Raw genomic sequence first — 25,320 nt, forward strand, 5'->3', positions numbered from 1 at the left:
TATTTCATGTGCTGCTTATGATTTATGATTCATTAATGAGAAAGTATAGCTGAATACTTCCCAAACAAGAGAAATCTCACGTTGTCTTGGACACTGTAAATAATTCGCTATACAAACTAGACTTCCATTGATCAGGACTCAGGGAACTGTTCTGCTTCACTTACGTGTACCTTTCATTATTTCTTGCCTACATAAAGTTAGATGTTTATTCAAGGGCATATAATAAATTTCCCAGTCTTCATCATCACTATTATTTTTCATAAGCTTCTATCTGTAAGTCATCGATGAATTAAACCAAAAGAGAAAAGAACTAGAAAAATATATGGAGACAGGAGAATGAAAATCATACAAATGACAAAAAAATAAGTGGACTGTATAAAGGAGCAGTATTCAGTCAGCCATCTGCTTCCAAGCATATCTTGCTGTTGAAGGGTTAAAATACACTCAAAACCCAATGTATTTTTAAAAGACCAAGCCACTCCTGGGCACAAACGGGTACATCCACCGCCTGCACACAAAGCGACCTACCTGCGGAGACTCGGGGGCAGTCAGGCAGCATCGACTCCACGGCCATATCCAGCGGTTCGGAGCTGGACACCCAGTTACAACAGTTCTGCATGAGAAGACAGGCAATTGTCTGCTAAGCCAAAAACTCAGAGCAAGGATAAACATGGGCTTTGTAAGTTAAGGGTATCGCTTCAAAATGCTCTAATTTACACAGCGGTCCCAACAGGGACTGGAAGGTAAACTACACTAGCTAGGTCATGCCAAGTGATGTTTAAATATTGTAGGTTCATCCTATATAGGTAAAAAAAAAATAGGTAAAAAGGGTAAGATCAGGAGGATATTCGTAATGCGCTTAAATAGTATGTCTTTAAGCACTACTTTGAGTGCTTGTGGCCTTCAGTGGGTGCTTGGACCAATTGGAATCTGAACTATCCACTGCACATTTTAAGCCATTTTTCTCTGTAATTGTTAAATAGGTATTTATATAAAAACTGAACCGCTAGCTTTGGAAGTTGCAAAAAGTCAGAATTTTAAGGGTGTTTTGATGGAGTATGCTGTGGAGAGAAGCCTGTGAAATTCCAAACCAAGAGATTAGAGTTAAGCATTAAGATAGCAGATTAATATATAAATAGTTGGAAATATATAACTGCGATGAATTGGCACGAACACTTAAAAATGTAAATACTGGTCTTTGGGGGATTATGTTCAGGAAACATTTACATTTACTTTCACTCTTGGACCTCTGAGTGTGATGAATTTACCGGTAAGTTTTTAAATGTTTTGATCCAAATGATATTTATTCAGAGGAGTCTATGAATTAAAGTATTAAATAATACACCTCTTATAAAATATGCTGAAACTACACCAAATACATTAAACTGAAGATTCAATTATAAAGGAAGTACTTTTTTAGTAGGATGTCCTGCCAAACTACAATGATCTACATGGATCCCTTATTACAAATCTGAGTTCTGCCTTTCTCAAAAGTGATTAACTTCATTAAAGAAAAAAACAAAAAACAAAAAACACACAACTTTTTTTTGGGGAAAGAGCCAATGAATTTTCAGACAGATTTCTAAAAAATCATCCCATCAATCATGATTGTAAAAATGGACGATTGCTATTCTGGTAAATAAGCATGTATTGTGTATTTGTAGATGCTTGCTGCCCTAGTTGTGCACCATGGAGTCCGTCCTCACTGTGGAAAGATCCTTGACTGGTAGATCAAGTGTCTTATTGTATTTCCTTAATTCATTCTGTCTGGAAGAAGATGTCAGCTGTGTTGCAGTGAGGAGAGAATTTCAAAGGCTTCAGTCCCCACCAATAAAGGCCGAGGAATGGCTTTTGAATAGATTTGTCAAGGCAACCCTACTGTTCTGGGACCAGGGAGAGCAGGAACAACATAAAGGAAGGGTTGCTGTATGAGATTAGAAAGTGAAGTTCACAAAGCATGGCAGATTTTTGTAAGAAACAGTAGATCAATGAAACTATTGAACTCGGTGGACAAAAAAAAATAATAAAAACAAACACACTATCCAGTAATGTAACTTTTTAGTAAAAAATGGTTAAAATGGAATATTTCACAAAGGCTTCAAGGTTTAAAGTAGTAAAGTATTATACATTTTACAATTTGCATATATAATTTTAATTAACAGCTGAATGTGAAATTGCAAATGTAAGATGGTAGAAATTATAAAAGAAGTAGAATTTTTATGAAGTATTACATTCATTTGAAATAAGTAAAATTAATATTAACTACTGATAGAACACTACATCAGAGAGCTGGAGATAATACAGAAGATTAGCACACAATTAACCAGCTTTTATATACAATGTGACACTTGCCTGTAAGAAATAAGTATTCTCGAAAGCAGTGTCAAGATATGTAAATGGATGATTTGTTTTATCATTCATCACAGCTCCTAATAAATTCAAAAATCATGACTTCTATAGGTACTAAAAATAGGCTACCAATGATACAGGAGAGATAGCTCCAATGAAGAATTACTTTTTTAACAATTCATTCTTTCAATGACAGCAATTAGCCCTACAGACAGGCAGCGATTAGGTGTATATTTTAATTATTATTCATTTTACCAGTAGCCTTAAACCTGATTAAAGTAAGAGATATCCAGGTGATATGCAAGTCTTAATACCACTCAGCCACACTTCACATATGTAAAATTCTTCTTTCTTATAGGAGATTTTCAATGCTAATGTAAGTTATGACACTCCATCCACTTTTTAGGCCATTAATCATTTAACTTATTCTTTAAGATCTGCTTTCTGCAAATGAAATTAAAGGTAATGCACTTGTCTTATTCAGACTAAATGCTTAAAGAAAAATGGAGTTGTCAGATTCAAATTACAGGATTTAAAATTTCAGTTTTACTACGTAACATATATTTTAAGGTTTTGATTTCCCATAAAGAAAATGGGGATTTTTCTGACAGAGCCTGTAGGGGTTACCATTCTTTACATTTTTAACATTTAAGTCAGAGCTGTCAGACTGCATCCCAGGTGATTCTCTATTCCCATCAGTCATGGCCTATAAAACGGTAAGGTTAAGTCAGGAATAGGCAGTCTGCACACAATGTTTCACTAAAACCACAGGAAAAAGTCAAGTTGAACAAAAAGTTCAGGATAAAGTAGTTTATATTTGCTACACACAACTATCGTTTTAGCACTCTGAAATGAGAACACAGAGAACACAGATATGAGCTTGATCTGACAAGGAATAGATTCATAAATTTAGTTAGTCTCACTTTAACAGCAACAAAAAAAAAAATTAAATCTTACCAATCCCATACTTAAATATGAAAATTAATAATGAATGCATGGCGTCATCCTTCCCCCAAGTGTGGAAAACTGTGATTGCTGGCCATAAATCACCATCGCATCATCACCAACTAGCCATTCCTTTTATACAGTAGTAAACTCTCTGACTTTCATCAAAAAATCTCAGAGCACTTCAGAAATAATCGTATCTCATAAAAGCAAGTATTTTTCACCAGCTGTACAAATCAGCAAGCCGAGTCAGGAAGAGCTTCAAGAGGCTTTTCCACCACCACCGTAGCAGGCCAGGAGCAGAACCCCGGCACTCTGTGTGACTTTGCTTCAGTTACCAGTCAACACTTGGTCTACAATCATGTATGTTTTTATATTTCACGCTGACGCTGATTCTTACTATTTTGACTGCTAACTTTGAAGCTCAGTAGCGGCTTTAAGCTCAGTTAGTTTAGGGGCTGGTATGGGGACACAATTCCTATGGTTCTATAATGTGCTCTCTTTCTCACCCTAAATAAATGGTCAGCAGATAGAGAAATGTTTACAGAACCTTATGCAGGCATATACACCCCAACTCTTAAAAAAAAAAGAAACTGGCCTCACCTCTCGCATCCACTCTCGAATAGTTTTGCCAGCTTCTTGATGCCACACATTGTGAACAGAGTCTGTTAACGCCACAGCAGTTACCTTATTCTTTACTTCTGCCTCTCGTTGAATCATCTGTTAAAAAATATTGGCTTTAAGTTCTTTATTTCTATAGAGCAGTGTCTGCTTAGTCACAGATAATGATCTTAAATTAAAAAAGAAAGAGTAATGCAAGTTCAATACTTGACTTCACTTGTTTTAAAGTTTATACAAATCCTAACAGCTCTAGAAACACAGAAAGACCTAATATTTTTGATAAAAGAAATAATACTAACTTTTAACTGACTGAACTATTCAGTCCTATTATTTTCCATGTGGCTTGACAATTCTAGGATTAAAGGTATCATAGTGAAAAAATGGAAGATTCCCTGAGGACACCTTTTACAAGCTTCTTCAAGTTCCTATTTCTGTGCTTCAGGGAAGCTGGTACCCGTGGTTCACTGTAAGCTACTCATGACTATCATCTACTAATTTTCAGTAGATTGCTGTAGTTTTTCTGATGTACAATCTTACTTTGACTTGTATGGTTTTTTTCTTTTTCCATCCAATTTAGCTGCCTTGCACTCCCACCATGGTCCCAAAATTCTTTGTGGTCTCTCTTATACATATGCTTACCCAGCTATCACCAGAGCTTCTCAACATTTTTAGGTTATTAAAGAGTCTCTGTTGTTGGAAACGACAGTATGACTAAATATTATTAGTACTAAAACCAATTAAATGATTGCTGCAAATAACACGAATGAACTGACAAAGATGCTGTGGAATTCAGTGCTGCTCTGCAAGATAAAAGGGACTGAAAAAGAATAGTTTGATATCAAAGAAAGACAAAAAGGTTTTAATCTCCTGACACAAGTGACCCTAATTTGTAAGACTGGATCAAAGAAAATATAATGAATTATACTTTTAAAACCAGCGTTTCGCAACTAGTGTCTTTATCACTGTGTATGTCACGCTAAAGTTAATGTTTTTTCGGCTTTCTTTTGTATAAATGGCAATACATGCAACATTTCTAAAGCCAGACATTCTTTGTTCATGTTCTAGTAAGTGCTTATCAGCATACAGGCTGCATCTCCACAAACACCTCTCTAAAACAGACTTTTTACAAGGCAGATGCGAATGATTTTTTTTCATCAGAAACTCAAAAATAATCACCTCAATCCAGATTTTTGATGTAAAAGTTGCATTTATCATTATCCTGTATAAACTATCTCCTGGTATCTTCAAAATACCACAAATGTAAACCTTTCTGACCAAATATTCTTACTTCCAGTTTCATATAACTGCAGTATGACACTGTGAATGTCTTGCCCTTTTTTTTATTTACCTGATATATATTTTAAAATCAGGGTAATCTAATTAATATTCTAAGTAAAAAATATTCACCGTTATTGGACAGATAACATAAAGGTACAGCTTCCCATTCCAGAGAAAATCAGGTGTTCATCTTCCTCAGTAGCCTATCATACTGACCATACTGTCAGTATTACGTGATTTAGGAATTCAGCTAAGCTGAAGAAATTTGGGGCAAATGTGTATGAAGATGCTTCTAAGAGTGATCTTCCTTCATGCGAAGACTTGCCATACATATATTTTTTTTTCACATTTAATGCCTACAATATTTGGAAGGTAGGATAACAGGTGCGTGCGTAGGGGGCAAAATCACATATTTTGGACAAAATAGCATCTATTGTAAAATGCTGGGCTTCATTCAGAGGTAACATGGCACTGCCATTTTCAGCCAAACATCCAACACTGAGCACTGAATTTCAATGTAAACACGAAGATGTGCAGATCCTCTCCACTACAGAGTCTAAGAGTTGTGAATAAGAATTGCACGTACGAATAATGGATATCTCAGGGCCGTCTTCAGGCAATTGAAGGAACCACCAGTGACTCTGCTAAACTTGGGATGAAACCCTGGAGCTCCACAGGAAGGTGGAGCCTCAGAATGGAGATTTTTATCAACACTATAATCCTCCTCCCCAAAGCTGTAAGAACATCTCAAGCACTGATAAATGCTTTGCCTCTTAAAAGGATGATTCACTAAGATCTTCAACCAGCTTATTTCAGAAGAACTTGGACTCGTGAATATGTCATCTGAAGTGATTTCTCTAGGATTACACCAGGCCCCACATGTGGTTCGGATCTACAAAATAACTGAAAAATCGTTTTTTTTTTTAAATGCAGTTTAGAAAGTACTGGCCAAAAATAACCACAAGACTTATCTCCACAGGTGAGCTAGTTCACTGTAAGGCAGGCTGCACATCTGCTGAGCTACTCAGCACCGTGTCCTGCATGGATATGCTGTTTGTGCGCTGTGAATGCACCCAGGCCATGGAGCTTGCCCCTCTTTGACAACCATCACAACGATCAGTGGCCATGAGGCCACTTGGGACACACATAACACCTGCTGGTGCCTGCTGCTCAGCTTTGTGGATACCTCTATAATGGTATTTTCAAACAAACACACTCCCAAATCCCTCAAAACGCAGAGAAAAACATGAAGTAGAGATTAAGGATACAACCTTCAGTTGAACAAGTCTAACGTGTCCATATTTAAGTGACACAGAAATGTCACAACAGAGCACGTCCAGACCACGTGCCGTAGCTTCTACAACAGCTCAAGTCCTCTGTTAGAGTGTGATGTTAAGTGATAACTATAACTGAGAAGAGCAGGTCCAGATGATGCTCAAACAGCAGGTCCTCCTCGCAAGGACCCTAATTTATCCTGCAGGTAGATGTGAGTAACCCAAGTGCTTTTGCTCACAGAGGCATCAATGCTTCAGATTGAATGGACTGATAGCTCCAAATGAAAGTATCTTCTCTAAAAATAGTTTTGAATTCACATGTATTTTAAAAACTAAGTGAGCAGAATAAAAAATGATACAGTAAAATACATTAATATCCAGTGCAAATTTAGCACCCAGCTCCCATTCAAATTTGATGTAACTCTGTAATTCCAAAAGAACAATGCTAGGGGATGCATGATTTGCACTTCCCAGGACTAGTTTTACCCCATGCAGCCAGCGCAGCCTCTTAAAATTGACATGCTGTAAATGAAGGTATTTAATAGAGCACAGACTGTTTACAATACTACACACTATTTTTTTTTCCAGGAAAACTGTAGTTTTTACTGAAGCAACAACTGCAAATAAAGGCCTAGGGATTTCATCTAAAGTTCATTTTATGCCTTGTGCTCTTTGTACATCAGTAAATTCCACAGACACTCAGTTTTCACAGCCCAGGAATTACTTAATTTCCTCCTCAATGCTAATTTTCAAATCCTAAATTATTTTCCTCTGAAGAGATTCAAAAAAAAAAAAAAAAAAAAATTAAAGCAATTAAGCAATTATTCAGTGTACCCCTTCACTTAGAGGCTTAGGCTTAGAGCTCCCATCGCTCTGTCCTTACATTCCTTCTTGTTCTTCCAAAAATTCCTTTACAGTCAGAAATAGTTAAACAGGCACTTCTCCATCAGGTTTTCCTTTATTACTATATCACTCAATACACCATTTTGGGCCCCCTACACATTCCTGATCGTCTTTTCTATTCATGAAGTACCATTTTATTTTTGTCTTTGGGTTCCTTCTGTGGAGTCAGAGAAGGTAAGTTTTTGTAAGGTTTTTGTAATTTGTTTACCACATCATCACTGCTTTACATTTGATACCCTTGTATTGGATACATTCCTAGACCAGTGTCCACTTTTTGAAAGTCATCTCTATTCCAGTAGTTGAAAGTTTATTCCTTCACTTGGCAAGGAACAAGTGTTGCACAAGAGTTCAACTCTATCATTACATAAGCACGAACTGGAAATAATTTAAAACTTTATCCATTAAATTCAGATATATTATTTGCAAGCTTATTTGTAAATTTAAAAAGTCATTTACTACTAAGCTGTTCATAATGTCACATGGCAATCCTCAGTAAGGTTACATTATACAGTTATTATAATTTTATAATAACAAAAGGCTGCTATCTCCTTTATCCGCAGTGTATGCCTATAAAACGTAAGTCTCTTATACATATCACATATGTAATGCATAACCTCGCTACATAAATATTTAGAATAGATGATCAAATATATCTTCGGTATTAATAGATTTTGTAGCAGAGCTCTCAAATGAAAGCATCACTATTCTAAAAGGTGACTCAAAGGTCTGATATGCCAAACATGAACATCTATGCATGGCCCAATTAGACTTTAGACAAGCGGTCTGTGGGTGTAATGCTTTGCAGCAACAGTTCCACACTCTCTATACCTATTCTAACAAACATTAAATGAATGAAAATTCAAGCTTAGAAAAGTATAAGAAAGTTGAAAAGCTTTCAGCTATCCTTTTGTATTTATTGCCCAAACAACCAAGTCAAATGCCATCACATAGGCTTTGTGGGATACTAACTCCTCTGAGTTGTTTGTAATTAGGAATTATGAAAAATTGATAAAACAAAAATTAAAAAAAATACCCCAGATTTCACTTTCTCTTGATCTTTTAAGAAAACCTTTCATGTACTTCCTCGGTCTTCCATGCCAATATCAGTTGTGGCATGGTATTTCCATGGTATATACTGGGCTTGAATGGCTATGTCTACCTGAAGTACTTGGCTTGGGGTAAAACTAAATTTGATGCAAATGCTTCCATTGTCTCCCATTGCCTCACAGTGGATTGAGTCTTTAAGAGGTATTGGCCTGTGTAAACTGAATCCCTTTCAGAGGAAACTGAACTGAAAGCCCCTGTCCAAATACGCTCAATGATTTCCAGAAGTGGAGTGAATTTGTGATAAACATTCTGGTGGATCAAAATGGCATCGGTTGGTCCGTGAAGAATTTGTAAGAGCAGTAGTAGATCAGAAATCACTCACTAGGAATGGTGTGTGAGTGGGCAATTTTCATTTAACACTTCTACAAGGAAAGTGCTGATTCTTAGGAACCTGAGAAGGCTCTCCTGGAAGGTTGGTATAGGTCCACCCTCTTTTAGGTGTGCCCTTCACGTCTCCTTCCACTCAGTGTCATGCAAGCCAAGGAACTGCTCTGTTGGAGCATGAGCACTTGAGCCGATTCCTTTCCTGAACTCAGAAGGGCTCCTCTTCCACACAAAGCATACAATTTTGTTTGCATGTACTGCATGTTTGTTGGTCTGGGATTCCGAAGACTTTTCACTGCATCCTGGATAGAATTCCTGAATTTTTAAAATACCCTCAGTTTTTTGCACATCTTACAAGTAAATTATACTCCCAAGTTTTCATAACATATTGTTCGCTGGGGAGTAGAATTACTGAGCAGCTATACTTGAACAGCATATAACAAACATCATAAATAATCTAAAGTCAAACTAGTTCCCATTTTCAGTTAGCAAGAAGAATAATTTCCCCTAACTGTATTCATAGATGTGCTAAAATCCTTGCTTGCAGTAGACAAAGAATTTGATACACACCAGTTTTAAACAGCAAGGGATCAACTGCAGACACAATCATATAAAGACCAAGTATTTTCTGGTATTTTCTTCAAGGACCTATTGGAGGTTATGTCTACAATTGTGATAGCTTTCTACAGCAATACATCACACTGTAAAGGTAATAATAATGTACGAACATATTAGAACAGACTGCTTTAGAGCATCTGGAGTCTAGGACTCGCCACATTTCACACTGTAAGTTTGTATCCGTTTCAGAACTCTACTGGTAGTTTCCATACAAATCCTACCTTTAGGGTATAAATTCTTAAAGCCAATCTTGATTAGCAAAACATGTACATCTAAAATAAGGGTAGTGGTCATCTCCCTTATGCATAGCTCAGTTAAACAACAACAAAACCAAAACCAGCCCCTCCCCTCCTCCCTTCCCCATACACGAAATTCTGCTGGCAATATTTTGCGAACAGTGCAAGCAAAACTCATGGCTCTCTAGCATAAAAGCCTCAGGCTTCAGCTTTATTAAAACTTTAAACTTAATAATGCAATTCTCCGGCTTCTCTTGTCCCTAGTGTCTTAACAGAGAGCTTACAGGAGAAAAGCCTTCAAGGACCTGTAATAATCCAGAGAACACCAAGTTCCCAAACACACACTTTTGTGCTAATAGGTGTACTACGGGTAGCAAAGCTGGCACACCTCACTTACGAACCTCTCAGCAATTTGGCTACTATGAACACACTGTAATAGCCCAAAAGAAAGCCCAGCACATAACACAAACCCTGTGGGGATCTCACTGGCTGCCTGCCCACTGCCACCATACACAGCATCTGACCTTTAATAAAAGCTACCTACAGAGCTCTTACATGGGTTGACTCCTGTTGTTTTTAAAAAAAGAAAAAAAAAAAGACAAAATGCTCTGTATGCAGCTTCCTCACAGACAAAAATTGTAAGTTAGATAAGAGGGCATGACCAAGATGTTCCTATCAAACACTCAACGAAAGCAAACAAAACCCAGAATTTTTTTAATGCCTCTCAAGATGCTTCAGTGGTGAAGGCTGCTGGGACTTGCGCCTTTCAGCCACTAGAGAGCCACGGAGGAAGTCAGGAGCAGACGCAGGAACCAGATGGGTCTGGTTGTTGGTGCCCTTTCTGTCAGCAGCAACCTGCTGCCCCAGAGATGGGTTTGCTCTGCAGGTGTCACCGCCACCAAGAAGGCGTTTTGCAGGGCGAACAAGTTCCAGCTGCCTAGCTGGGACCAGACAGCAATGCCTGGTCAGGCTAATTGCTGATGTTCTGCTGGGACGTTGACTGGCCTCTAACACATGGCTCAGAAATGGTCCTGTCTTAGGGAAGTGGAGTGCCACGAGGGGCAATTTATTCTGCCAGGAAGCAGCCTAAATTGACACGTGCAGCATTTGGCACAGCTAATGCTGAAGAGCATCTGATGCTCGAGCCAGGTTGTTTAAAGGGAAGTTGCGTATGTCCACTGCAGTACAGGAGCCCCAGGAAACTTGCATTTGAAAAATCATCTCAGCTTGCTAAATTACGGCTCATTTTGTACTCACGGTTAATTTGGATGTAGGCAGTGGAAAAAGTTGTGAGTGCACGATCATGCCTAAACCTCCAGCACAGCAGAAGATACTTTGCTGCTCTGGTTTTACCACATGTCTCTGCCAGCAGAGTGCTCTTAATAGAGATGCAGGAGGTTTTCTGACAGGAAGCTGCATCCCATCTCCAAGCGACATGAGTTAAGCCAGCAAAAACATTCTTCTGCTGGAACTGCTATGCAGAACCTGCACTAGAGGTTTTGCTAACATAGTTATCTTGGCTGGGGTGGCAAAAGGTTTTTTTTCAAGCTCTTAGCTGATACATCTTTGCCAGTAAAGCCTTATGATGTAGATCATGTCTTTGCTTTTTCTTGGTTTACCACAACTTGAGCGTCATGTCTACTTTGAAATAAAATGAAATTAAATGAAATAAATTTATAAAATAAAATAAAATAAATAAACCAAAATAAAATAAACCAAAACAAAATAAAAAAAATATAAAATAAAGCAAGGCTATTAATAATCTACCAATTGTAATCAGAACCACCTAGACCCACGACCATATGAAAATTTAAAAGTGCTTTAGAACTGGGGAAGGTCTATAGTCTGTATATATAGACTAGGAAACAGAGGTGTTTCAGCCCCAAACTGGGAGTGCCCTCAGCCTGCTGCCCCAGACTTGGACGCCTGGGCTCAGTTTTGCACAGACTGCTTTGCAGAGCCCTGCTCAGCTCAGGGCATGGCCAAATCATGAGCAAATATTTTGAGCAAGTTTCCTGCTTTGAAGGTACATTCGGTACCAGGTTTTCAGCTGATTTTCCAGCCATTGAGAACACAGTTTACCAAGCCCAGGATGTGGAGCTGACCCCAAGCAGTGACACATGACTGGCACCTTTTTGGAGGTGCCTCGTCGTATCAAGACTACCAGTGAGCAAGGACACGTGAGCGAGTAAGCTGCCAGCACCTCCAGCTTTCTTCGGGGCGGAAAAGCCCTAAGAAGCTTTGAACCAGAATATACATGCTCTTGCATTTTATTTGCTCAGATAAAGTTAAATACAAATATAAATACTTAAATTTTTGTGATATCAAATTAGTTAAACTGTTTCTGAAAATCAGTGTGTAATGAAAACCATCAATACCGAAGGCTTGGATATGAAATGATACAAGGGGTTGGAGGTTTTTTTTCATATTTTACCATCATGAAGGTAATGGCTCATATCTAATGAAAAAACATGGCCTCAAGTAAGTTATGAAAATAATTCTCATGCTTTAACAGATGTGTAAATCCAGAACTCAGTCTAGAAGTGAACAATCATATTATTGAAATGAATGTGAAACTATCAAGTTTGTACATTTTAAGGATTAAATCCAACATGGTAAAATGGTATCTTCACTGGCTCTATCTGAGTGGTTCTTGGAAAACTTTTATTACAACTTTATTTACTATTTTATTACAACTTTACACAAATGTAATGTTGGTGTATTTTTTTAATGAAATATTCAGTTTTCTTATATTCCATTTTATACCAACAAAAACAGGAAAAATTGCATAGGTTTAACATCAAGAAAAATAAAAATCTTCCTTAGATTTAAGACAGTTCATTGAGCAAGGAGCAAGAGTTTAAGAAGCCGACCCTATTTATTTGTATACAAACATGTCAGTGTATGTATTAATTTTTCTCAAAAAGGCCTGAATCAAAAAAGAAAAAAAGAAGAAGCTGAATGTTAAGCTCAGAACCTCGCAGATGGACATGAAGTCTAACACCCTTGTTATTTAAACACAGACAGCTGGATTTCCACTTCGGCAAGAGGATAAGACAACACTCACTCTTCCTGTCCTTTGAAGCTTCAGCTTTGACTCTTGCAACCTCTGAGTAACTTCAGGAAGGAAAAGTCTCTCCACAGGCAAGGTCTCTGAACAAGGGTATGTAAACCGAAACTTCTGGGGTCACACAAACTCATGAAGATAACTCTCTTCACAGTTAGGGAATGGTAAATTATGATCTATTATTGGAGACGAACAAGGGAGAAGAGCAACAACTTCCCTCTGAAGTCCCACCGAAATGCTGCTGCTGCATGCACCCTCCTTTGCCAAAAAGGAATGTGTGGTAGAAAACCAAATTACACCAAGTGTGCCACAATATGGCTGACATCTTCAAAGTCTGAAAAAAATGGCAGAGCAGAGAGGGAAATGCGGAATAATTTTTTATCACGCCTTTTTATCAGACATTGGACACGCTACTAGATATCAAACATTTTCCACCCAGTTGCGAGATGGGGAGGTACCAGCAAAGCCAAGAGGGCTTCATGGAGGATAAAATCTTTTATAAACACAAGGACTTTGTGAAGTGTTCTGAGGGATGTATAACTAATCTGATATGGCAAATGATTCAGATAAAGATCTTCCAAGAGAGCACAGAACAGATTCTCATAAATAGCATGCATTTAGAACTAGATGTCTGGCCCATGCTAGACACAGCTGTAGGGGTAAAGGAAGCCTCCACCCTCAGAAGATGCTGGGCATGGAGCTGCTCTCCTGAAGCCCTGGGGAGCCGGGGCCTCTGCCCCAGCAGCTGACTTCAGCCCCCAGCATCTCTGGAAATGGGAGTGGGGGCCAGGGCACCATCTCACCATGATGATGCCCCCTGTACCCAAGCAGGCTCTGAAGGCAGGGTGACACCAGAAACAGAAGCACTGCTGGTGACAACAGCATACCCTGCTTTCTCCAGATTAATAAGAAATGCTCCATTTTTAAGTTTGTCCTTTTGGCATGCTCAGGGACCTTGTGCCAGCCTGGTCATATCCCCAGGCTCTTGGCTTGCTCACATCATTTATTGCTGAATAATGAATGCTACACGAGAGCATGCGTTACTACTCCACACTTCCCTCACCACGAGCTGGATAACCGAACACCACAGAGCATCCTCAAGTATTTATGATGCACGCATACATTATTAGTCAGAGAAATTATGCCAGGTAGTGATGAGTCAACAGAAGAATGAGGAGTGTAATATCTTAAGAGTAATGAATGCTATCGTGTCTACGTGTCAGTTCAACGGCTGCTGCATACCAGCAATGAAAAATCCCAGGTTTTCATGTCAGAAGATACGCACTTACCACATGCAGTTTTCCTTTAGCAAAATAACCTACAGTCCCTGCCATGCTCACAAGCATCAAAGGGAGATTCTGGCATGTTAAGAGCAGCATTTCTTTTCACTGTTGTTAGGCAATGAAGACATCGTCTTGAAAATTTTGGATTGGATTCTGCCTTTGGTGGTTACCACATCATTCCTGGAAGCAATTTACACCTGTGGGGAGGCTGTGAGGGCATGGGGAAGAACATGGCAATCCTCCCCTCTTGCTGCAGGAAGGCCAGCCAGGCAGGACTGCTGCAACAAATGCACCATGAGGGGCCTGAGGAAAAAGCAGCCTCATCCTGTGGCTGTGGGAGCCTAGGAGAGCTCGTTGGGATCCCACATAACTGGGATGATCAGACACCCTGGCACGAAACCCCAGGAGATGTCCGCAGAACTTTTTGTGCACGCTCTCCAAAGTTTCTGGTTCACTCTGAAAAAAAAAAACAGACCTGCTGTGGATTTAACTACTTTCCCATCTTTTTAAGCTAAAAGCTCATCACTTTTGACTTAAGAAGTCTCACTTCAAAAAAAAAAAAAAAATTCACAGATGTCGTGGAAGGCAAAAGACACTGTGTGAAATCTGCAGATTCTGGCCCTCATCAATAAAAATTCAAAATGTTAAAAACATGGGATAAGGTAGAATGTCAGTCACTCTTTCCCACAGCATTTCATGCCTGCTTTGTGTTATATATCTACCAAATGATAAGCCCCTTGAAAGAGAACCATTTTCCTTTTGTTTGGTCCTGAGCACACAGTTGGAAGTTCAGGCATCTAGCACACAGAGAAGCATTCTTGTATGCTCTTTGCCTAATTTTAAAATAAGTTAAATAGAATATACATAATAGCCATTTAGTTAGATCAAAGGCAGCTGGAGCCACCCCTGGTGTTTATTTCCAAACCATTACACATCACTAGCAAGATATTCCCCATGACCCTCTGATCTTCCAAGTTTCATAAGCAACGCTAAAACCAGAAGCAACAGCGAGCTTTCAGTCCACTCCCTTTTCTCCAAAGTCCTGTTAAACAATGAAACACACCTGGGCAGCCCCTGTCTCGTGTTCCTGGTGGATACCAGCACCACTGCCACGCTGCAGCTTCTGGTTTTGTTGGCTCCCCATGGCAGTGCGGGGTCCATGAGGAGACAGAAGCCAGTCTGGCTGTGAGACAAGGCTCCTACAGCTGTGCAGAGGTCCTTCTGTAAGCTAAACCATCGCTACACCAGGATGAATGCCTTGCTGGGAGGCTACCTCCATCCAGCCGATGGTGCTGAAATAATGTTTAAGCTCACAACAAAAGTGAGGTGCGGGCAAACCTCATCACCCAGAGCTCAGCCCCAGCAAGCTGCCAGTTTTCTGCTCCTGGAGTGCTGCTGGTGTATGTCAAAAAAGAGGGGGCAGGAGGTAACAGCTGGAATAAAACCAGGTTCCCCCCCAGGCAGGGAGCGAAGGCTCACACCAGACCTGTGAGGAAGCTTTCATGAGCTTAACAACAGCTGGGCTGACAACGCCTCCACTTATATATTTTTTTTTTCCCTGTAACCTTTGTGTGAGCTTCTGAAAGGAATGGCTTTGTCATATAAACCCTCACTTCTGGACGGAGCCACCCACAGAGCTGGTGGTGCCCTTCAGCCGTGCCCCTCGCACTGTGAGCCTTGGATGCCCATGGGGACAGAGGTGCTGGTGCCAGTGAGCTCCAGCAGGACCCAGAGACTGCCCTGAGTCCTGTGGGCTTCCAAGACGACTGTCAGATGCAGAAGGTGTATTTTGGATCAGTATGGACACATCATCTGGGATTTGCTCTTTCTACACCTGTGCTTCTTGGCCTGTGAGGCTACAGAAAGGAACCTCCCGGTGCCCCACCAAGCTGTGACTTAACACATCCCCACCTGCTGCCATGGTTAACATTTCTTCTTTCCTTTTAAACTGTTCCTCTCTAAAGGCCTTGGCCAGAACAATTCCACTCCCAGCACCAAACCCTTATCTCTCCTTAACAGTCCTCACCATCCTCTATCCCCCCAGCGACCATAAAATGGTGAGCACAGGGGTGCAGACCCAGGTGCTCGCTGGAAATCAAAACCAGAGGGAAGCTGGCAAAATAACAGGTTCTTGCAGAACTTTTTGGCTTCACAGGGAGGCCAACAAACACTACCCTGCCCACCGACCAGCCTGCAGCACCCGCAGGCTGAGGAGCAAGTGGCGAAGTTGTGACTGAGGCCTACGTGCGTAGTGAGGGAGCTGGCTGACGCGGTCTGTTTGATCAAACCACGCGTCATTTATGATGGATGAAATACCTATTTCTGCTCTCCATATGGAAATAACCATGGTGGTGTACATGCGGCATTCCTACTGTGTCAAACAAAGTACAGTTTTTCCTTATTTAATTCTGGGGACAGAACCGCAGTTTCATAATGGGTTGCGTGCATCCCTGCGGAGGTAAAAGCACCTCTAAATTGACGAAGTGATTCCCACAGAAATGTACCAAGCACATGGAGTAGACAGTCATCATTTCGGGCTCATGTATTAATGAAGTAGAAGTTACATTCCCTTTACAGCCACTGGCCACTGTCCTCTAGCACTGCCCTACTTGGAGGAAAACAGCGCTTCATAATGCTGACAAGGGCACAGTTTATAAAGGTGTCATTTAAATATCTGACGATAAACACCAGCAAGAGACGGCACTGGGAAACGTACACCGGAAAAGGTTCTTTTGCAGGAGCTGGGGAATATTCCCTCTTTTCAGTATTTCATTTAAAATGCGCTTCCCACCTTCCTCTGAGAACGTTTTTGTGACCTAAGTCACGTATCGCATGAAAGTCTACCAAAGTCTCGGTCTCACAGCTTCCATGGCACTAATACAGCACTAAAACCATCAATAAAGATGTTTTCACACTCTATATGTCAAAATCAATTTTCCTAATAAGTATGACATTTCTTCTAAGATGAACAAATTTAGTAATTTTCTTTTTACTTCTCATTTTTTGTAATTATGATGATATCTGTCTAGCCTAATATGGAAGTAAATTGGGAGTGATACCATGCGACTCATATTGAGAGATAGTAGTCCAATTCTTAAGAAAGCTGGTAACAATTTTTAGGAGGCAATGCTAGTGAGAAGCGATAGTAACAGTCCTGGGAAGCGGGATCTGCTATTTAAGCCCAGAGCAGCTGTGACAGTGCAGATTCAGCAGCACTGCTTCACTACCTTATTAAAATTATTTTCTGGGAAATAAAACGCCGAACCCTTCACTGTGCAAGGAGGTCGTTTATTCCTACTTAAAGGGTCTCAGTTGAGACTCCCAACACAACTGCTCACAGTGATTTTCAGTAGGCATTGGATATAGATCACTAATGCATCTCACAAAGGCTACTGAAAAGCCATCAGCTGGGAACAGCTTTTGGTCACTACTAAACAGGGGGCAGATTTGAACCAGTGACCTAGAAGTGAAAGACTTTGTAATCTGATTACCAATCCCTTGAGCCATCCCATCCCTCCCCTTTTCTTTTTTACTGATAAGAGAAAAAGAGTCTTATTACCTAAGCAACTTTTGTAGCCTGTTAGCAATGCAAAAGCTTTCATTTAGTGCTTAAAAAGGAAAGTCTCATGGGCACGCTTATTAGCCCATCTCAAGCACAGACTCTGTATTATTTTTCTCTATTAATTTCAAAATAAATGTATTGGTATAAAAGTGTAGCACAATGCTTTTTCTGATAATGATTTATAGTAAAGTTCTTGCTGATTAAAATAGGTGCTGATGAGAGGTTTTTACATAGCTGTGGAGTCAACAGATCCCTTACTGGCAAGCAAAGAGACAACATGCTCCTTTTGTCAGCAAATACTCCAAAGAATATACACGCTTTACAGAGGTACGGTGCACATTGCCGATGATAGATATCTAAATCGTTTGCTTTTCATACAGAAATTGTATTTTTAAACAACTGTAAAGACGAGTTTTCTTACGCAGAAAGAAAGCGGGATTGCTTGTTAAGTATTACAGTCTGATCATAAAATATCATTTTAATGTACTAACATGATCTTCCAAGTATGCCAGGACATATTTAAGCACTGGTGAACATTAGCCTTTATGACATGACAAAGCTATTGTTTCTCCTTTCCCTTCTTGGTCCTCTTCTCAAGACCCTCAGGAAAAAATCTGGGAGACCTTTTCTGTCAGTTTCCTACTTTTTTTTTTTTTTTTTTTTTCCCCAGACATTGCGGCCTGCACATTAACACTGCTTCCTTTGGCTTGAGGTAATAAACGATTAGCTACAGAATGGTGGTGCAATGTTCGTGTTATTCTTCGCTGTACTACACTCCGCCAATGTCTCAAAAATTAATGCAAGTGTATCAGGATCTGAAATTAACTTTTTATAGCCATAAGCAACATCCTGCTAGGAGGGGGAAAATCCTATTATAGCAGTTCTGGCATCTCACTGCTTGTGGACTGTTAGTACTAACAAAATAAGATTTCAAATTATAAAATGGTGAATACGAAAAGCACTGTTCTTTATTGATTAAACATTTTTTTTTTTTCTTTTTGCTTATGAACCAATAAAGCAAAACTAGGCAATGCTTGCCCTTGTTAAATGACAGATCTATTACTAAACATCAGTGAGGAGATCAAACTGTCTAAGAATACTACATCATTATACAGAAATAAATAGAAAACGTACATATTTGTAAGCAACATGTTACATTGTCCTCTAAAGTTGTGCAGTAACTTTCAGGATGTTTTTTTAGAAAACTATGTGCTCACTTTAAAAGTATATTGCTAATAACTGAAATAGCTCTTAATCGCTTTGGTATTTACAAGAGATTATGCTGGACTCACACAAAATATTTTCAATTCACTGCACAAAATATAATCTGTTGTTATATCGATCTACCTTCTAATAGCTATCAGTTCTGGCTAGGGCAGTATTTTAGGAGTTTATTAAAAATTACATCTGGTGTGTAATGCAATCATAACTTTTTAAGCGGCTGAGTATCAGAACTTGTATTGCGACAGCCTTTAGTTGTACTGATCCCCCATCACCTCGACTAACAGATTGCTTGCAGGGATCAGGCCAAACAGCTGCTAACTACACACGTCTGCAGGACACTTTACACGCTAACCGAAGGCCAGCGACAGCCAGCCGGGAGGAATATTTGTGCTGAACACCAGAATTTAGAGCAAATATTACACCGGAGTGGACACAAGGCCTGGTCCTGGCATCCAGCCCCCAGGGAGTGCAGGCTGAGTGGGTGAAGGGATGAATGCTGCTTTAAACCAGGAGGCTTTGTCTCCTGAACCTGTGCCCTGGCATTTCGCAGTGGGGAGAAGCGTGCAGCCCGGTCAGCGTGCTGCTCTCACTGCCCAGCTTTGCTGGCTGTAGGAGACACCAGTGGGAGCTAACAGCAACATCTGGCATTTTTGCACCAAGCTAGGATGTTCCTGTTTTCACATAGCACTGATGTAACAGTGCTTGTGAAACATCACCTGCTTTTTATCCATCGGATTAACACGATCGCTCGCCCTGTTTTTCAGACCCCACGTGAAACACCAGCGTGGCGACAAAGGCCTGGTAACAAGGGGAAAAAAAAAATAAAGAAAAAAGGAAAAAAAAAAAAAAAAAAAAAAAAAAAGCTAACCAACCCCCCAAAACACCTGAACTCGGTGTTTTGCAGCATCCCAGGCGCTCCGCTTGCCTTGCGCAGCGGAGGACGGGCACTGCCCCCTGGCGGCCCCCAGCCGCTCCGGCCTGGCACGATTCTCCGTCGTGTCGGCGACATCGCAGCGCTGCCCCGCCGCTCTCGCCGGGTTGCCTCCACCTCGGCTTCCCCGGGCACTGGGACGGCCCCGAAAGCAGATGATGTGCCGCAAAATTCTGCTTAATTTGGGCTGGCTGGCAGAGCCCAGCCAGGCTTCTGCAGTTCCTGCTTTGCAATTCTTGCTTTTCAATTCATGCTTTGGAAAAATTGCCTTGTAATTCTTGCTTTGCAATTCTTTCTTCTAAAAATCTTCCCTCTGCAACTTTTGCTTCTGCAATTCTTTGTTGGGCTGCATCAACGTGTGATGAAGACAGAAAGGTGCTCATCCCGAGGACGTCACACCTTGATGAGCATCCTCGTCCTCCCTTGATGAGCATCCTCCCGTCCTCCCTGACGTACGGGCCATAACGCATGGGGACAAAGACAGAAGGTACGAGGGGATGGTGCAAGATGGCACTGGTTACAGGTGCGTGGAAAAAGCCTCGAATGTTGCAAGAAGACAGAAGTGAGGTGTCGAATTGGTTAGTTGTGTAATAATGTAAAAAAAAAAAAAAAATCCAAAATAAAAATAAAATCGCATCCTGACAGCATGGCCCAATTTGCATAAAAAGTGCTAGCGACGATTTGTAAATATATTCAGCTCACGATATGTTTGTATTCTGTTTTTCCATGTAAAGCATTAATAGACGTTTATTCCCGTCCTTGCATTTCAAAAAGCAATGTACATAATTAGTCTTTTACGAAAAGATTACAATGTGCATCATAAATTGACTCCTGTTTAAAGTGAAGGCGGCAAATACGCATTAGTTCAAGAGAGAAATGACTGGAAACGCAACATGCTGAATGACAGTCGATAGCGTATTTAGACACCTCACCATAACTATTAGGGTACAACTGCAGATGAAACTTTAATTGAGCAAAATTCATTAAATTCTCTGAAAGGCATATACACATTTCTGCTTAATTTGAGTGTATAGCTGTAAAAAATGGACATAAGAGTTCATGCCATTAGATTTTAGCAGTAACTCAGCATTATGAATTAGTCAGAGATGGTGAATGAAGTAATTTACCTGTATTTCACAGCAGATGCTGTACCTACGGCTCCTACCCGTACGTATTTTTGCAGCCAATCTAAGGTGCTGTCACCTGGAGCACTCTGCCCAGGCTCCTGAGCAGCACGGAACTGTTGGGAAGGCGGAAGGTGATGGCATTAACACCTCGCAGAGAGAGTAAAGTCTTTACTTGCTTTTCTCTTCCTGCCACAGAGGTACCAGCGGCTGCTGGAAGGAGCAGAAGACATGGCAAGGTCGCCACCATGTCCAAGAGCATCACCCTACTGCACACAACCGGATTTGGGGCTGCACTTTGGAGGCTCCCCATGAGTTCGTTTTGCAGGACAGAGCCTTCATTAATTACCCTCATTTCACACCACCCATGGCTGCCTCGAGGACATGAGGCACAGGACACAGCTGGTGGGAGGAACGAGGAACCGCAGGGCCACCATGCCCCTGGGCCTCCCCACTGCCTCCCCGCGGGAGGGTGCAACCAAAACGGAGGCTTTTTGGTCACCCGCTTGCTACCCAAGTGCCTGGCTGTGTTGGGCTGGTGGGCAGTGGCACCAAGGCTGCTCGGGATGCAGCAGGTGATATGTGTGTGAGCATGTGTGACAAGGGACACAGGCAGGAGGACACGCAGAGCAGCGCACTGGTACACGCGTGTGTTCAGCTCCCTGGCCAAATGCGAGCGGACGCTTTTCCTATGGGAGGTGTCTCCCCAGCTACTTGATTTAGAAATATTTCTTTAAACTGCTGAAAGTTACTTCAGTCTGTAAGGAGGAGAAGCAGAAGGCAGAAGGATTTTTTTTTTTTTTCTTTCAAAATAAGGTATCTCGGCGAATGAGCATTATATAACTAATTTTAATTTTGCGCAGTTACAAACTATAGACTTGCTACCCCTTCCACAGATTCATGCAGATCTCCCAAATATAGTGACATTGAAATTTCAAATTTCTTTTTTTCTATAGCACTTGCTTCACAATTACGGAGTAAAAAACTTCACTTAGATTGTACTTAGCAGAATGCTTCAAAATATAAAAAAATGTATCGAGTCCATACAAAAGAAGTGCAGTTCAATGCAATGCAAATACTAACTTATTATGTCCTATGTCATGTAGTAAAAATCATTTTTACCCTTTTAACCCCACCAAATGGGAATTTAGCCTCTACTTCAACAGGACAATTGCTTCTATTTCTGTAGAAAGCAAGGCGGTGAGAAATGCTTGGGAGTCTGCAGAGCAGGATGATTCTAATTGTTTTGTCCTTGTTGCATATTATTTTTAAGACCACCACCATCTACTGCCCTTTCAGCAATAAAGTAGGGCTCAAATGATGACCCCACTAAATCTGGTGCTACACAGGCTCTTTATATCATACCCAGAACAGTCTTTCCTCAAAATACGAACGCGACAGAAAATCAGCATTTCTAGGGTGACTGTGAAGCTCTATCAATGCCTTTTTCAGCATGCTGCGTCTGATCACAATTGTCTGGGAGTTCTCGATCATTTAAACACCCCATTTCATCTAAAAAAAAAGGCACAAATAATCTTTAATGTCAAATCATAGCTCGCTCTCTCTCTTAAAAAACGCACCAGAGTATCTTACATGTGATGGAAGTTTGCCAGTTAGTTCATCAAAAGGCTTTGAGTGAAGGGCAGATACCATGTATGATGCATGGAGAGTAAAAATGTTTAAGTGGGAATGAAATAGAGAAAAAATATTTTTAATTACTACGCGATATCTGTCACATTATCAATACCTGGACTTTGAAAAGATCTCCCTAGCAAAACAACACAGAACCACCTTTTATCTTTAGCAACGTGTCTGTAAAATGAAAATGCCTTAGTGACACGAAGAGAGATGATATTTCAGACATTCTAATTTTTCCAATCTCAAAATGCTACGGTTTTACAAACTAAAACAAAACAAAAAAACAACAACAAAACTCCCAGACTTTGGAATTTCATTCTGTATACAGTTATTTGGAAAACATTAGCCCTGCTTCTGAAAAATACCATCTTTTGCCAAGGAAGTTAAATCTTTCACAGGAAAACTTAAAAATACATATTTTACATGTTATATTTCTATTTTACTCAGACCCTATCAGTAATGGACTCTCTTGCATGCTTGATGTAGAAGATTCCAAGCAATGAAGCAATTATTAATTATTCAAAATCCTTAATTCAACACATCCAGAACATTACTGGGGCTGCAAATATGTGCTGAGAAAATCTCACTATACAACATCGGTGAAGGGTATCAGAAACTCTAGAAGTGCCTATATAGGTCTTCATCACATTTTTCTAATACAATTGCTTTATTTAACAGCACAATGTTATTCGCACTGTGAATATTTTTTTTTCCCAGAAAGTATCTTCACCTGAAGAGATTAGATTTCCTAGCCTCATTTTAATTTTTTAATTGCTTACAAACAATTGTGTTCTGTCCTTTCTTTTCAGAACTGAAGCTGTTGTTTGCAAAAGATCTCTTTCACTACCAGAAATTTGTGGGGTCTTATTGCCCTGCTTAGCTCACACATACAACTAAGTCCAGCATTTTTCTTCAACTGAATAATACAGATAATGGGCTGGTACGAGACACTCAGACTCTTATTTATTTCAGAATTAAAAAGCAAGTTCCACTCCGCACTTAAGAGATTAGCCCACATATAGCCAGTGCCTATCTTCTATGTTCACCGACTCAAATCTCAGGAAAAGACAGCTTACAGAAAGTTAAAAGTGTTGCAGATGCACAATCTGTGCACAATGCAGACACACGATATTTATACCGCTTACACGGGATGCTATTGCTTATAACAAAATAGTTATCCGTGTAAATATACACCGATTTCATTTACACATTAAAACAAAAAAGAACAGATTTCCAGTTACTATCCAACTTTTTTTTTTTTTTTTTTCTGTAGATTTTTGAAATCTGCATTTGTACACTCATCCTCTATGCTATGGGAAGCCCAGAATTCATCATAGATGCAAAAACCAGAAAAGATCCTCTGTACCAATAGGTCAACGCATTCTTTTGCGATTTTAATAATGGACTGTCCTATTACATTTGTTATTCATATAGAATAAGGATAGACAATTTTTAGGCATTATATAGCTTTCTTCTGGAATATTAGCTTTGTGGCTTTGAGAGGCCATTTTCTAAAGATCCTAATAGTCAAATGACATCTTGGGAAATGTTACGTTCTCACTGCATTTGCATGATAATGAAGATGAAATTTCATATACGCTACCTGAATTATACTTATCTAAGTTTTGTTTTACTGAATGACCAAAGGAATATGTTCCCTAAGCCAAAGTATTGCAATACAATGCAATACATTATTGCTTCTGTGAAAGACATGAAACTATAATCCAAGTGATAAAAAAAACCTCTGTAATTTATGTAATAGTGTTAATACGATCTCAGCCGTGTATCTCTGAATACTTATTTCCTTTGAAGAAAATTCTACAGCATCCACAAAAATATCCATTTTCAATTTTTTAAAAGAATTATGAAGGAGCAACTCTGTGATGCTCAGGAACATTTTCATAGCATTATTATTTTTTTTTAGCAGCATGCAGTACTATCATGAGCTTGGTAAAGTTCATGTCAGCTTATTCACTAGATATGAACCGCCCTTCAGGTATACCCAAATTTCACCTGCACCTATGGGAAAGTCCACGGGTCGAATCATTTTCTGACCACAGAAATATGTTTGAGGGATTACAATAATGGGCATCTTTTCCGTAATTAGGTATATGTAGGCAAATATGTGTCTTTCAGAAATTCCAGCCGTGATCTGCAGCGTTCCTGCATGCAGCTTGTTCATGCAGGGAATATTCAAAAGCTCTGTCCTCTACAAGGGTAAGCCAAGACACGACTCCCAAACCTGGGTTTTGAAAGTCAGCCCGTGGCATACCACTTCTGTGACAACAAGTACATTGTAAGAAAGTATTTGTCTTCTCTGATCAACACAGAGCTGATCAATCATCAGTCTGTCTGCCTAGCAACTTAATGTTATCTGTGTGATTTGTTTTGAAGTACAGATCTAGAAAACTGAAATCTAACTACAGTTTTATTCTGAAGATGCAATTTTTAGTATTTTTGTAAGGATGAAGAAAAATCAGTACAAAATCACACAAGTTACAAACTGGTAATACTAATCTAAGCAAAGACACCAGCACACACACTCTTACATTAAGTCTCTACTTATAATTGCAAACTCTTTGAAGAGAGAGTAGTTTTGATTTTTGCTTAAAGCTACAGGCATTGTTTTTTTAGAAAAATAAAAAAAATAAAAAATAAATAAACCACCAAAACCAGCATGGAATAAGTGGTATACACAAAGGCGATTTTATTTAACATAGCTTTTCAATACATTCCAGTCTACACTGCACTACAGCTGCAGAAACACAACCAAATTAAAAAAAAAAATAGAAAGAAAGAAAGAAAGAAAAAATACTTATCCTGGAAAAAAAAAAAA

The 25,320-nt window shown here is 39.8% G+C and overlaps 1 protein-coding gene across 5 annotated transcripts in view; it reads right to left on the bottom strand.

Annotated features, from left to right (window-relative positions):
• ARB2A (ARB2 cotranscriptional regulator A) overlaps window positions 1-25,320 on the bottom strand; it is a 250,954-nt gene that overhangs the window by 63,735 nt on the left and 161,899 nt on the right. For all 5 annotated transcript variants that reach the window (XM_068666428.1, XM_068666427.1, XM_068666431.1 and 2 more), the window contains 2 exons: window positions 3,898-4,014; window positions 529-613 (listed from right to left, as the gene is read on the bottom strand). In XM_068666428.1, coding sequence (XP_068522529.1) covers window positions 529-613; window positions 3,898-4,014 — 202 coding nt within the window. The remainder of the gene's footprint in view (window positions 1-528; window positions 614-3,897; window positions 4,015-25,320) is intronic.

The sequence above is a fragment of the Anas acuta genome, chromosome Z (genome assembly GCF_963932015.1).
Source record: "Anas acuta chromosome Z, bAnaAcu1.1, whole genome shotgun sequence".
NCBI lineage: Eukaryota > Metazoa > Chordata > Aves > Anseriformes > Anatidae > Anas > Anas acuta.